The sequence below is a fragment of the Astyanax mexicanus genome, chromosome 3 (assembly GCF_023375975.1).
Source record: "Astyanax mexicanus isolate ESR-SI-001 chromosome 3, AstMex3_surface, whole genome shotgun sequence".
NCBI lineage: Eukaryota > Metazoa > Chordata > Actinopteri > Characiformes > Acestrorhamphidae > Astyanax > Astyanax mexicanus.
This window is the reverse complement of record NC_064410.1, coordinates 50,177,891-50,193,546: the sequence shown is the minus strand read 5'-3', so window position 1 is coordinate 50,193,546 and position 15,656 is coordinate 50,177,891. Positions and strand designations below refer to the sequence as shown.

The following is a 15,656-nucleotide window of genomic DNA, read 5'->3' as shown; positions in this document are numbered from 1 at the left end:
CAGTCTATCATCTTCGCCCATGGCTGCTGATCACCTCACCGCCACAACCCTTTACATATCAACAAAGAACTATTTATCAATTGTTAATTGGGAAGAAAAGTGTTATGGGGATTACTGTAGGGCGAGCTTGCAGAATTCGCACAATACAAAGGCCAAATTAACTAAATAATTTACAAACCAAATAACTGAATGTCAAATTTTACATAAAATTGTGTTTCTGTTTCCTTTCTCTGGTTGGGCAGGGTTAAATTTGTAACAGCAGTCAACCACCAGAGGGTGTCAGAGACATTCTAGTGTCACTTTTAACCCCATTCATCCAGTCCACTCTTATATACAGCCTATGGTCTAAAAGCAAGGAACCTTAAAACCTTAACCTGCCTATTCCACATTCCAGTGTCACCTCTCAAATTCCACCCACAAAAACATAAAAAAAAATTGTCTGTGTCCCATTGAGATTTACAGAGAGAACACAGTAATTATTTCAGCATCAGACAGGTTTTAATCACATAAGAACAAAAGAGAAACAAAAATGCAAAGTAGTTTTTAAGGTGACAGATGCATTGCATTATTCAATAGTCCATTAAACTGATCCATTCCCTAAGCGCTGATTGACAGATGTACAGACAGAGGTATAGTGAAAGAGTTACAGTATTTTTTTCTCCCAACAATTATCTGCATCTTCTGGGTAAGAAAACATCTACATATCCTGCATTAGAGTATATATTCAGTATTCATTACAAAAATAAGATATACGCAGCGGCAGGCAGCCAGCCAGCAGCTTGACTTTGGGTGTGAGTGAGATAATCAGCGTGAGAAAGAGAGAGAGAGAGAAAGAGAGAGAGAGATCCAAACCAGAGCAGAGAGCTTCCCTCTGAGGCTTCGAATGTGAGGGCAAATCCCATTGGTCCATCTAGTGTTGTAATATCTGCCCACAGGAGGTGAAGTGTTAAAGACAAAGAAAAGGAGTGGAGGTGTTAGAGATTATGAGTAAGAGAAAGGAGTGCTAGTATACAGGGGGCAGCATGGCTGTAGCTGGGGAAGGTTTTGTCAGTAATTATAGTCTACTGCTGGGGGTAGTATGGCTGTTGCTGAGGTGGCTGCTGGGGGTAGGGGTATGTCTGCTGGGCAGGTGGAGCTCCAGGATATCCAGCTTGGGCCTGGCCCTGATAGTGCATATAGGGCATGTTATAGCCATAGGCATAGGGATTATACGCCATCGGCATCTGATAGTACCTGAGAGACAAAACAGAGGAAGGATGTGCAACGGTTAGCATCCAATACTGTATAACGCATAAAACAAACAAACCCCATGTATATAGCTTTGTAAAATGTATTTATCCCTTACTAATTTCTTATATTTCTACATCTATGCATTTCAGATCTTCCAACTAAAAGATGCCAACAAGTAAATAGACAATGCAAATTTTAAACAATCATTTCATTTATTTAGGACATATCTCCCATGTAAGAAAGTAATTACCCTCAGAAACCTTCCCGAGCAGTAACACTTATGCTTCTCATTTATACCACTTTACACACAGGCAAGGGGTAGCACCTGTGTATCACGTGCAGGAGGAACGGCTTGACCCACAACTACCTGCTAATTTACACATGCTTTGCACTACAGACGGGATGTGTCCACTTGCACGTAAGCTGCAACGCATCCTATTAATTTCAATAAAGATCACGGTGCATGCTGGGTTACGTTGCATAAAAACGCCACCCTTCCCTCTGGTGAAAAAGTTCAGCAGAGCATGTATCCTGCCACCACGCTGCGTCCAGCCAATCAGAGAACAGCAAAACAGACAGAACAGGTACCTTTTAATTTCAAAAGATAAGCTGAAAATTATGGAATATGGATTTACAGAGCTATAGATTACAGTTCTAAAAACCTTAAACTTATGATGCCTGCTTCTGTAGCTATATTTTAATTCAAAAACGTAATGGATATGCACACACAGCGAGCCATAAGGGATCTGGTATGGCAACATGCGAGAGAAAAAAAGAAAAAAAGTAATATCTAGAACTGATAATTTGCATTCATACAAACCGTAGGGTTACTGTGGTTATCAGTTACAACAAGATTTACAGACCATGTAGACACTAACCAACCTCACACCATCAAACTACTACCACTGATTGACTGTTGGCCACTGCAGAATGTGGTGTTGGCTTTATGCCAGTTTTAACACATCCCATGTCTTACGAAAGATTCCACCTTTGACTCATCAGTACATAAATTGTAATTTGGAAAGTCTTATTATTCAGGAGTTTTGTCTTCAATACATGGAATGATTATAAAATCTGCACTGTATGCTTACTTCTGTTGTCTTAATCTCATAATAAAGTTAGTTGGATTATCTAAAAAAAAAAAGTGACAAACATGTAAAATAGAAGAAATATATATATTTTTCTTTTTACAGCTGCAGATGCCTACACAATACACTGGTGCTATTATTTATTTTAGTTATAAATAAACAAAATGACAGATATGCTTCTAAAAGAAGGGAAGGATGTATACCCTGGGTAACCCTGATAAGATGGGTAGGGTGGTCCTTGAGCCTGTGAGGGTGCAGAAGTTGGTGCCATAGGTGGTGGGTTGGAGCTGGCAGGTGGTGGGACCTGGCTGGCAGGTGCTTGACCGGGGGTGCTGCTGGCTGCCTGTGGAGTGAAGGATGGTGGTGGAGGTCTTGCTGGAGGCTGGGCTTTAGGCTGGGGCTGCACTGGCTGAAATACAGAGAATCAGATCAGAACAAGAGAAGAAGAAGATTACAAAGTTTCATAGATTTCTGATTAGAGGTCTGCTCTGATTGACCACTCACAAACATGGTCCTGGGGGCAGGGGTGGGGCCTCCTGCTGCAGGTGTGGAGGTGTTGGACTGGTATGCAGGGACACTGAAAGAAGGTGCGCTAGGCTCACGAGCGATACTCTGCTGCAATTCCCTGTAAATTAGATATGACCAATATTAATTAATCATACAAACTGAATAAAAGACTAATTTATTTGAAAAAAAAAAATGGATTTGAAAACGAATAACAACACATTTCAGACACATTCCCACCAACAATCATATGCAAAATAAACAAAAGTACATACTTGAGAAGTTCATCTCTCTCAGTCTTGCGGGCAAAAACAATGTCACTACACTTGTTCTGGAACTTCAGAAGGATTTCAGTCAAATCATTGTAGAACTGCATGAAATGGAGGAAGGGAGAGGAAAAAAAAAAGAAATACATTTAATATTTCATCAGTACTGGTGCACTGATTACAATTTAAATCAAACACAAAGCTTAATCCATGTCCATGAAACTGGTTTATTGGGTTACTAAAATACACAGCTCAGCCAGAATATTAAAAAAAACCCTCCTTGTTTCTACACATATTGTCCATTTTTCTACTTCTACTGAGTATATAAAAACACTCTGTAGTTCTATAATTACCGAATGTAGTCCATCTGTTCTCTGCATCTTCTCACCCTGAGCTTCACCAGTCAGAACTCCAGAGATCCACAAGTAGATCTGACACACTGTTTACTTATTGTCTTCTCTATTAAACCCTTCTACCTAGCTGCTCCACTTTGTACATATAAAATCAGAGACATAAGTTCATCTACTGCTGTTCAGTTTGTTCTGGTTACAGGACACTGTTAGCCGGATATTTCTGGTTTGGGACTATTCTCAGTCCAGCAGTGACTCTGATGTGTTTTAAAATCTTCAGCAGACTTCAGACTAGACTTTGTATATTCTACATTTATATGCATACTATTTATAACTTAAACACTAAATAACTTTAATAAAGAGGTGATGTTCACAGACATTTTAAAACAGATGAGTGAAGTAATTTGTTTTGGCTCTACCTTAGTGCCCTCTTTAAGGTTGGAGGTAATCTCAATGTAACTGTCATGAGCTGAGGCCAGTTTCTTCAGCATCTCCTCTCTGTCGTTAGCCTCAGCATTGGACTGCTTCAAGGCCGCAAACTCCTGATGGGATGTCTGAAATAAGGAAGCAGAGAAATGTATAAAACAGCTTATAAAAAAAGAGAAACATGTAAAACAACAGGCAGAAAAGCTACTTCAGTATTGTGTACCTGCACTTGGCCCAGCAGGTCTTCCTGTGCACGTAGATTCTGCTGGACGCGCTGCGTGTGAGAGCCATAGCGCGAGTCCAGTTCTGCAGCAGAAAGGGCTTCTTCGTTAATTGCTCCGTCCTGAGCCAATGCAGTTAAGAACTTTGCTGTCATGTCGAAGGTCACAGACTTTATCTCTCCTTCCAGAACCTCACGCTCTCGTTTGATCGCATCCAGCTGACCCAGCTGAGCCTTCAGCACATTTACCACCTGCAAGAGTGAAGGAGCTTAATGAGTTTCATTGTGTATTTATTTTGACAGAGACACATCCTGCAAACTGAGTCCTGACAAAACAATTAAAATAATCATTCTGCATATTTAACAATTGGGTTCCAGTTTCCTTAAAGCATATTTATGTTAAAATGATCTTAATTTATAGAGGTAGTTCCTATTGTTCAGTGCAATGCTCAGGTATACCCTTAGAGAACTTTAGAAAACCAACATCTAACCAAAACAAACAAATAAACAAACAAAACCTGGCACTACCACAGTTCTGCTACAAATAAAATAACTGAAATGAAAAACTAGTAATATTCTTTTTTACAGCAAGAAGTGTTTGACCAAAGTTCTGCATTTGAATTCCATATATGTAATAACATTTTTAAAAAGCCTTGCCATTTCCAAAGCATTTCTAAAATCATTGTTCTTTATTACATGTTACAACTTTTCACAAACACAATCTTTAAACTATTTTAATATTCCCCATCCTAACAAAAGTATACTAGCATTTTCATATCCCATTGACCTAAAAAAAGTGTCTGTGTGTGGGTTGGCATGTTACCTCGCTGCCCTGCAGAGTCTTGGCAGGATTGGCTGAAGGAATGGCAGCACAGAGCTCATTCTCTGGCTTGCAGAGTAAAGCAATCATCTCACAGTGAGAGTTATAGCGCTCCCGTACCACCTGGTCAGCCTGCACAGCCTTATCCAGCACACTGCGGAAATTACCACCCTCTAAACAGACACAAAACAATTAACATATTAGAAGATTCATATAGAAACACAACAGAATAACAGAACAAGAATAACAGAACAGAATAAGAATAAAAATGGTTAGGAAATCCATGTGTACTAAAGGACTATTTATTTAGAGCTAAAGTGGTGGATATATATGGATATATGTGTCTGGGTTGTTGTCTGGGTTGTTCCACAAGCAATGACTTGGACCTTGACATTCTGTTGTTGAATAGTGGAGCTGTACCTGCTCTGAGTGGTTTGTATAAGTCTCCAGATGGAGTTCTGTTCCACCGTTGGCTGAATTTGGTTCTGAGTTCATTGTCTGTTGTCTCCTCATCATCCAGCATCTTCAGCGACTGCAAAAACAAACAGAACAGACAAAATCAGAACTGAATAAGCAGAGTGCATGAACACCTACTGTAGACAGCTGATCTAAACTAGGGGTCTAATCTACAGTATGGATATCTGAATAAGAGACCAACCTCATCCAGGATCTCACGGTTTCTCTGAAGTAGTTCCGGCAGATCTTTGATGAGCTGCTCAATGCTGTGAAGTCCTCCCTGCTGGACTACAGCACGACTCTTCTCCAGGATGGACTGTGGGACTGAATCTCCAGACAGATCCTCCAGTGCTGCCGGCAGGTTCAGAGAGGCCAGCACCCTGAAAAATTATCAACAATCAATCCACAAATTCAACCAGTTAATTATCAATTCAGTTTCATTCAGAGATGATCAGTGGTTTTAGGGTCAATACTGGTTGCCGAATGTCTTTTAACATTATAGGCCAATCACAGATACAGACTACTGGTGAGACTGGATAAAATTAACATTTCCAGGCATTACTGGGTAATGAATCATTGTGCATTTTGCAATTTTCTGTATTTTACTCAAAATAACTTTACTTAGTGTTTCCTGCATGAGATGTGTTAGTTTTACACATCCTACAAATATGGAATGTTTATATATATGTCTTTTGAGTTTTCCATGTTGATTGCACATCATAGACTGGATGTAGAGTAACATGATTCCACGTTACGCTACATGACTAGTATGTTTTAGGGGGACAGTATATGAACATATATAAAAAATATATATAATATATAAAATATGTATATAAATATATATATAATAAATGTAATTGGCACACATGATTTTCTGCAGCTATAATTGAGCTTCATACTGACATCTAGCAATAAATAAGGATCTGCCAGGTCTTGGGACAGCCTCATAAGACATGGATCATATAATGACCTACTCTTCTGAACAGCTAAACTGTTCTTCAATTGCCAATTAAATATTTGTGTGGAAAACTATCTGAATCCTATACACAGCCAAATCAAACCTACAATTTCTTATTGTAGTAAAACCTAAACATGTATAAAACCATGTATTAATTTTACAAGAATATAGCAGCCAGCTAGTTTGCTCATCAGAAAAAAGAAAAACAAAAACTTTCAGTTAGAAGAACCAGGTTAAATAAAAATAAATGGAATTTTACAAATCTCAAACCCACCCATTGCAGAGGTTGGTTGCCTCTCTCAGGCTGCCCACAAGTCTGTTAACTGTATCAGCCCTCCTGGAGTTGGACAGACTCAAAGACTGTTGCACTTCCATAGGCACCATCTTCTCAAAAAGGTCTGAAGAGGGGAAAAAAAGAGAATGAACCAATTTTTATTTATTGCACAATCAATGCTAATTTGTTTTATTTATTCTCTAAATTTTAATCTATTTCACTGAATCTAATCTGCTGTTAAATAAAACAGTATAGACTGATAATGAATCATTTACCTGTGAACTTCTGACTAAGAGGTACTTGAATGCTGGTTGTCTTGACGAGTGCTGCCTTGCCAATATGCTCCAGGTCCTTAACTTCAGGGACACGATCATGGTAGATAAAGTCGTTGTCTTTCTTAGCAGCTGTGAGAGCACGGTTGATCTTTTCAGAAAGATCCTTTACGTTTACATATTCATCGTAGCGGGACGCCACAGTCTTAACCAGCTCTGTGGCATGCTGCAAAGACACAGAGAAAAAAACTCCAATCAATTTCACAAACACAAATGGATCAAACATGCATACTTTGTTCGTATAGTTACAAAAGAAAAAAATCCAACAGATATTTTCTAAAAAGCATATACCCTTACATTTGTTTTGTTTTTTACAACATGCATTAGATTACAGACAATTCTTTGTCCATATCTTATAAATTAATGAAGTGTTAATCCACAAAAAAAAAAAATTAACTAAAGGCATAGTTCATCTAATAGTGTTAAACTTAAGGATAATAAAAAACTGTTTATTCTCTGGAGACCTAAATCAGCATCAGATGCTGAAAAACAGATGCAGAAACACAAACACTCAGGAAAAACAAAGACCCACCTGAAGACGGGCAATCTCCTCACCAAACCGCTTCTTCTGATTGGCCAGCGCTGACTGGTGGAGCTCCGCAGTGGCCTGCATCATGCAGTGCTTGGCAGCCAGGACTGGAAGCACTTCCTGGAAATAAAAATACTGACCAGGGAGAGGCAACCACAAACACCACGGCAACCACGAACAAACACCACGAGCAACCACAAACGAGCACAGACACACAGCACAGGGCGCAGGAAGAGAGAACAGAACAGCAAATCAGCACGCAACCTTCAGCAAACCTTAACCAAACCTTCACACTACGCTCATGCAGCGTTCACACTCACAGGTTAGTGGGAGGAGAAACAAAAGAAGGAAATTGAAATTGTCCAAGTGTGTGTGTGTGTGTGTGTGAGGGTACGACTAGTGGCCATTACAGACACTAAATGTAAAAGACAAAACACAGGTACACACAGTGATTGCTGCATGCAATGTGTCAGTCTGGATGGTTTATATACTGTGTCTACAGTGTCCCCTAGTGGACGCCTCTCCACTGGTAAATGGGTCAGATTTGTAGAGGAGGTGGACGTACCTTGGGCAGGTTCTCTTTATACTGGCACTGCTTGAAAGCATCACCGTAGAAATCTGCAGCCTGATTGGCCAATTTAGCTACAATTGCATCCTTCATTTTGTCTGCAGAGCAAAGCATATCAGAGAGCAACAACAAAATCAGTCAATCAAAACACATATCTAAACTTAATATAGTTCAGATTATATAAATTTGCTTAATCAATCAATAATAACTCAAGATTAAATATTAATTATTAATCAAATTTAATGATTAAAAGAGGAATTCACCAAAATCTGAAAGTTCAATATAGAGAAAAAAAAACACATTTTAACTGGTTTCATCACAAAGTACTGTAAAACATCACTGCTAACTATAAAATAAATGTTTGCTTATCTTATCTGCTTCAGTCATGCCTAATGTCATAGTCTAATACTGAATAATTTATTATTAACTAGTGATAAAACCGCCTTATTAAACACACCTGCAGTGGCTTTCATCACAAAAACCTCCTGTGCCTGGCTGAGCATGATCTGACTGAGTGTGCCCACGGTCTCTGGAGAAATATCCATGGTGGGTTCCCGATTCAGAGCAGACAGCACTGTGTCCTTGATGTGAGCAAAAGCACCACTCGCCAGCTACAGAGAAAATGCACAAACAAAAGAAAAATCATCTCATTATAACAAATAATTTGATATAAACAGCAGAGATCAGTATGGTTTAAGAACAGACTCTGACCTGGTAAAACTTGGCAGCTGACTTCAGTCCCTCGTCATTGTCCAGGTTCTGCTCTGAGGCGATCTGACTGGCCAGAGCTCCAATATTAAACAACACACAGGTCTTCTCATAGCCGAGACTGGCCAAGGCTAAACACACAACATTTAACATAGTTTAACAAAGAATGCCAACTAACTAACTATTTAAATTGTTTCCTGCTGTTCAGAATCATTGTAAACACATTATTCAATATAAAGGTGCTAAAAATGGTTCAAGTTATGCCAGGGAAGCACTGTGTTTGCATTCTGTTTAAATGCATGCACTTAATATTATTCGATTTTGGTTACATTACATTGTTATTATTACATTTAGTTACTTTTTCTGATTTGTATAACTGAACAATAAATAAAATCTTTAACATTTATTTTATTGCATTCATAAAATATTTTCAATAACAAGAATAGCATTATTGCAAAAATAATGTGTAAAAGTAAAATATTCTGATATTTTCAGGCCAAATCACTCACTCCTACTGCAAACAAAAGTAGCTCTTCTATGGCAACCCTCAAAAAAGCCTTTTACACATCTTTATGTTTATAACTTCAGCTAAAAGTTTAAAGGACAGGCTTACCGAGCTTAACCGAGCCACCAAACAGAGATCCTTTATCAAACGCATCTTTCCATGTGAACGTCAGACACAGCTGAAAACAGAGATTAACATTAGCATCATAATAGTTTGTTACATTTAAATATGCATGTTTCAGTTCACATGTATTTAAGAGCATTACCTCGGGGAAAGGAAATTTCGGCTCAACGGCACACAGCTGATCATAGTACCTGCAGAAAGAAAGTGGAAGACGTGAGGCATAAAAGCGTCACAAACACATGCAAATATCCACTATTCTACGATCCATGAAGAAACATGCAAGACATGATCTTAAAGACTTCCTAACGTTACAGTTAAATTATGGCACACTAAATTCACAAAATAATCTTAATAAAGAACAGAAAATCTTGATTAGGGGTGTGCCATGTCATATGGTATGGAATAATATCATCAAATATTGTGATATAATTTTAAAGCCATATCTCCAACCCCTAATCCCAACTGTAAAGTATGGTTGAGGAAAGATCATGATTTGGACCTGCGTTGCTGTATCAGGGCCTGGCCATTTTACAACCATGAAGGGGAAGATTATTTCCCAAGATGAATAATGTGTTCAATTTAGACTTGCAATTATAATATATTTGCGTTTTATTTTAGGCACATTATTTATTTGTCAATATCCTTAACATTTTATGACAACCTTATGCAGAAATTCCTAAAATTCCAAATGGTTTTCTTGCCCCTGTATACCCCTGTATCATGATGAACATCATATTGGCAAGTTCTTGCTAATATACCCGCCTAGTCAGTGCTTTAGGCTTTACAACACCATCTTGTACACAAGAGCAGGAGGAGGAAGGCATGGCTGATGGGGAAAGGGGCGTGAATAAACAGGAAGTGTTCGTTTTGACTAAAGGAACATTTATAGAACCTTTCAGAAAATAATACAAATTTTCTTATAATTTTTAAATAACAAAGAACTGCATTTAAGAACACACATTGGAACTACAAATATTTTTTTTTTCTTAGGAACGCTTCAATCTTGTCTTATTAATCCCATTAATTTGATGTACATTCTGAAAGACTCTCTCTTATTAAACAATACCCTTAAATTTAATTGAGGCAAATTCACATTCACATGTGTCTGTTCTATTCCAGAGAGAGATCAGTTGCAGTTAATGAGTAACCATATCTGCTCTATTTGTTGTCGGACATTTATGGTGCATGTTTAAATCTACTGGCTGATGACGCATTAATTCATTTTTTCCTTTTTCCATCCAGTGGACGTGTCGTCTTTTTCCTTAGACAGCATAAAATATCATCCAGTAAAATGTCTAAACAGAGCAAGTTCAAGCTGAGGAAACCAGAAAAACACTGTTTTGAAAAAAGACTGCGAGAAGTAACTTGAGCTTATAAGGGCAGTGATGGGAAGGGCAGACTGACCCACAGGCTCATGTGACTGTTTGTCATTTGAAGAGCTGTGATGTAACATCAAACATCAACAAGCTTGACTTTACCCTTTACTGAATCATATGCTGTGTCATTGTGCCAGGCTTGCTCATGTCATAGGAAGGAAATTCCCTCATTGGTGGCTATTTTTAGCCTCTCCTCGATGACATAAACAGGTGTGTGACTGTTGACTCATTGATCAGGATCACCGCGTACCGAAGACACTGCTTGTCATACGAATCAAACAAACCTTTTTGGCGAGACGCAGGGCCAACACAGTAGCAAAGCCAAGCATTCATCAAGGCCACAACAAGCCGATACCAAAACAAAAGGCCGGTCTCCATCGCAACACACGGCTCATTCACTCTCCACACAGAAGAATGGAGCTGGAAACTTAACACTGTCTTATTGAGAACCAGACGGCACTCACTGACTTATTCCAGAGCAGAATGCAGGGCAGAACAGAAAGCCACTCAAGAAGCAAGTAATTCAATATCTGGCACAAACCTCTGATGAGTCACTGCCCCCTTCTTTAGCCCCTGTCAGCACTTTCACAGCAGCTCTGGCAGTTACATTAACATTCATAACTAGAGATGGACACACGGGAATTGTGTGCCGACATCAATATTTCTTACATAGATCGGCTGATGTTGATACATAAACATGGATAATTCACAGAGAAATAGACTTTGTTGTTTACATATACGCGACATAAACAATAGTACTGAAAAATCTTTTCTTTTTTCCCCTTCTAGAATCGAGGTCATTAAAAATTAATAAGTTTATCCTGTCTCTTCTGTCTGAATAACATTAGTGATGCTCCACAGCTCATGCCAAAGCTATTGGAAAGAGCCCAGTGATTCCAGAGAACACAGTTCTACTGCTTAACAGCTTAATGCAGGGTGGCTTTATACCCCTCCTCTTAAACCAACAGCAACCCAATGGGTTCATGCTTACCTGCTTCAGAGAGTCCTATTCTATTGGCAGTACTTCTCTACCAGGACTAAAGATGTGTGTGTGTGTGTGTGTGTGTGTGTGTGTGTGTGTGTGTGTGTGTGTGTGCATTTGCACATTTGTGTTAGCAATAGTTAAGTAGTCGAATGCATTCTTTAGAAAGGCAGTCCAAAAACATTTGACATAGTGTATAAGGCAATACCAAGCAAAAGCCATGTGTTTAGAGCATTTGTGTGTGTCCATTTATTATATTGAATTGATACTGAAAAGAACATATGTATAGAACAACTGGCCGTTTCAAATTATGCAATACATAAATAAATAAATAAATAAATAAAAATACAAAAAGAGAAAAACGACGGAAAACGGAAACACAAGACACAAGCAGCTCTCCAGACTAATTTGTTTCACAATCATAACTGTTGTATTTATTTGTGTATTCTTCTACAGCCAGAAAGTAATCAGTTGTTTGGAATTTCTTGACTATATGCCCCTCCTTCTCTTGCAGAGTTACCAGTAAGCCGATTGGCTCGATGCTGAAAGGCATTATTTTATTCATAAACAGGTGCTGCACTAAGCATTAGGAGAGCCTCCCAGTCATATTTCACTGATAAACTAAAGCAAGGCCAGTCCCACAAATACATTTCCAGGTATTATTATAAACCTAGCCAGTCAGTTTTACCAGATTTAGATTTAAAAGTGTGTCTGAGACTGAAACATTGGTTCCATCTACTTCACACAGCATTTGAAGTTAAGAAATACAATCAAGATACACTAGAGACAAAAGGCAAAGACTGCAGCCCCTGCACTGCTTTTGTTTAACAAATCATCACGCCACTTCCTGGACTCTTCCGTATGCAAACTTATCATTATCGCTTAAGTTATTCACTGCATGACCCAGTAATGGAGAAGGGAATTTACCAGTGTATGAGGTAAGCTTTAGTCTTAATCACTGCAACCACTTCTCCTTTTCACTGTGCTCAAATACATGTCATTCTGCCTATTGTTGACCAAGCAGAGGCAATACTGGTAAACATTACACAGGCTACCTACATAATGTGTGCTTTCAGATCAAGTAATGCTGCAATAGCAGAGAACTTAAGACTACTTGTCTAACAGGCACTGAGAAGTCTTCAGAGCCAAAGGCAAAATGCGTCACAAAGAACAGGGAAGCTCAATGTTAGCCAGGGGCTTGAGAGAAAAGGCGCAGACCATGTCCGTTTCAGCAGGTGGCGCTCTTTGACCCATAAAAAGTTGTGTGGTCAGAATAGTCTCAAGACTTGTGGTCTCTAAAGCAATGTACGTACCCATTTTATACACACGTGGGTCTGGGAAAGAAACAGGAAATACAACATTGAATCAAGACTGGGGGATTTAAAAATTAATATTACTGGTCAACTTTAAACGCTAAACACTCGCCAGAATGTCAGAAATGGAACAACCTAAAATGGGACTGACTGAATGTAAGAGTGAGAAAATATTTAGAAGCTCTCCATGTTACAAATAATAATGAACAAACAAGATTTGATTTTGGCTGATGGTGATATAAACTCAGGAAGACTGAAATCTGATACACTGTCAAAGTTAAGCCACCTAGCTAAAAATGTTTTAATATCTTGTTGGCTGGGCCATTACTAATCTGCATGAGCAAAAAGAAAATAAACAAAAATAATAAGACACTTATCCATTATTAGAGTATTGGAATAATATTCACAGACAGTCCTAGTCATTTAACCCAATTAAATACATACATTTCTCAATTTAATAATCTGTTCCCTTGGTTTAAAGGTACAATATGTAGCTTTTATTTAAGTCCTGTATAATAAATGTTAACCAAAATGAATATTACCCAAGAACTCAAATAACTGAATTTTACCTTGTGGCATGTTGTTAAGGGTACAAGACAGTTTGTGAGCTGTATAATGTATTTCTTTTATAAAAAGCCACAGGATCCGCAGCATCAGTAAAAGGTAACGTAAAGGAAACATACTTGTAGGAAAATATTACATATTGTACTTTTATTAAATGTTTTTTTTTGTTCTGTTTAATAAGCCTATATATACTTAAGAAGCTGTTTTATGATTAAAAACAAGATGCTGGACAATTGAAATGCTGTCTGATTTAAGCCACCCAAGTTATCTTATTGCTTATTGGGCCAATGTCAACCCAAATAAAAAAAGAAAGAGCCAAAATAATAAGACCTTAAGCTGTTAATTGGCCTACAGACCATGTAGAATAAAACTCTGATTTTTGAAATTAATTCCTACAAATCTCAGAGTAGTAACAAAAAAGCTTGTAAATTAGGGATTTAGGTAACGTTAGATAGTGTTAGGTAGCTGACTGATGGTGACAGGTGAGGTGTGGCATTGGGCTGGAAGCAGTGCTTCTCAACCCTGGCCTTTGAGGCCCACTGCCCTCCATATTTTACTGCTTCTCCTGCTTTAACACACACACTAAAAATCAGGGGAATCACTACAAATTCAGGGTTATATGCCCATAAAAAGAGTGAGGAAGTTGTTTTTTTTTGTATATAGCTATATGGGAGTTATTAAAAAATAACATTTAACTAAACATAGCTACTAGCTTAAGTTATATTGTCGAGTTCAAAACTGCTCGAATTTAAAGTGTTTTTTTTTTTAAGTTTGTCAAGTTAATTAGTTATGACAGCTAAGATAATGATCATGTCCTTGAGTTGATTAAAGGTAAATTAAAGTTATTTGAAATTTCTGTACCCAAACAAATGACAGCTGAGCTAACCCAAGTCAGTTAACTTAGCTGTTAGCTAACTAACGTTAGCTTAGCCAGACGTTGGCTGATCTGTTCAGGTTGTTCTTTAGCTACCTTTACCACTCAAATCCAGTGTTATTAAACCGCTGAACGGTGTTATTTATATATAATAAAAGTGCAGTATTCGTAGTTAAGACATTTAATTATAATCTAGTTTTGCTATATAAACTCATCGGGTACGATAAACTGGGGTTGGCTAACTAACTAGCAGATAGCTCGTTAGCTAGGTTAGCTCGGTTAGCCAGTAACGTTAGGGAAGCTAGCGTTAGCTGTTTTTGACACACTTATACAGATAACGCCCATCCATTTCCACAGTTTACACGGACATAAACAGTATTTATACAGATTTTGTGAGGTTTTCAGCGTGAATCAGAATCTCAGACAGCGCTGTCAGGACAGCCAGACAGCTACAGCGCTCCCAGACTGACCGTAGGAGGATCTCCAGCGAGCTCTCGTGTTTGTCCAGCGGCCTCCCCAGCGCGCTCTTGCGGAGCTTGTTGAGCTCCTCCACCGCCCGCAGGTACTCCGCCTGCTCCTCTCCCGCCGGGTAAGCAGAGCCGACGAATTTGGACAGCGGTTTCACCAGGTCCACCTCCGAGGACTTCTTTAACGGGACAGAAATAAACGTCGCCATGTCGGCCCGCTGAACAGACTCGGGTTTATGGCGAACAGAGAACAGCAGTGGGACAAAAACAGCGCCCCGCACTTCCTGGATCTCTCCGGAGACAGCCGAGCGTTCACGAAGCGTTCTCGGGACCCGGATTAAAGGGGAACTCCGCGGGTTTAGGAAAGGAGGCAAAATAGTAGAAAATGTCTAAATTATCCATGTTTAAAATTATATTTATGGACAGAAACCGTTCCCCCACTTTACTAAACGATTTCTCTATTTAATAAACCAATTAAAAATATTTTTCTTAATTAAGTACGTCGATCCCACAATTTTATAAATGATTTCTCTACTTAATAAATCAATTAATAGTTATTTCTTTCAATTCAGTAACTCGTGCCCCGATTAAATACATTATTTCTGTATTTGACAAACAATTTAATAATTACTTCTACTAGTTCAATAAATTTTTACCCCAATTTATTACATTATTTCTCTATTTAGTAAACAAATTATTAATAATGATTTTCTTAGTTCAATA

General features: G+C 38.4%; 1 protein-coding gene across 2 annotated transcripts; it reads right to left on the bottom strand.

Annotated features, from left to right (window-relative positions):
* Window positions 1–476: 476 nt before the first annotated feature.
* LOC103031070 (programmed cell death 6 interacting protein) lies at window positions 477–15,224 on the bottom strand. 2 transcript variants are annotated; one of them, XM_007245663.4, is made up of 18 exons: window positions 14,937–15,224; window positions 9,500–9,548; window positions 9,343–9,412; window positions 8,733–8,860; window positions 8,479–8,632; window positions 8,019–8,119; window positions 7,457–7,588; window positions 6,868–7,090; window positions 6,593–6,716; window positions 5,563–5,740; window positions 5,325–5,436; window positions 4,908–5,077; window positions 4,088–4,336; window positions 3,858–3,992; window positions 3,098–3,192; window positions 2,823–2,943; window positions 2,522–2,727; window positions 477–1,233 (listed from the first exon to the last, which is right to left on the bottom strand). In XM_007245663.4, the coding sequence occupies exons 1-18, from the start codon at window positions 15,140–15,142 to the stop codon at window positions 1,062–1,064; spliced, it is 2,625 nt and encodes an 874-aa protein (XP_007245725.2). In that variant the 5' UTR covers window positions 15,143–15,224; the 3' UTR covers window positions 477–1,061. The 2 variants fall into 2 exon arrangements, with proteins under 2 accessions (XP_007245725.2, XP_007245726.2); XM_007245664.4 differs by having other exon boundaries at window positions 7,457–7,573.
* Between the last annotated feature and the right edge of the window lie 432 nt (window positions 15,225–15,656).

Bases quoted from the DNA above. Each gene is read 5' to 3' on its own strand.
- LOC103031070 (XM_007245663.4), bottom strand. From the start codon at position 15,142: ATGGCGACGTTTATTTCTGTCCCGTTAAAGAAGTCCTCGGAGGTGGAC. The intron at 8,120-8,478 runs GTGTGTTTAATA...TTTGCTCTGCAG, and splicing joins TGTGATGAAAGCCACTGCAG to ACAAAATGAAGGATGCAATT. The intron at 5,078-5,324 runs GTACAGCTCCAC...GTGTCTGTTTAG, and splicing joins ATACAAACCACTCAGAGCAG to AGGGTGGTAATTTCCGCAGT.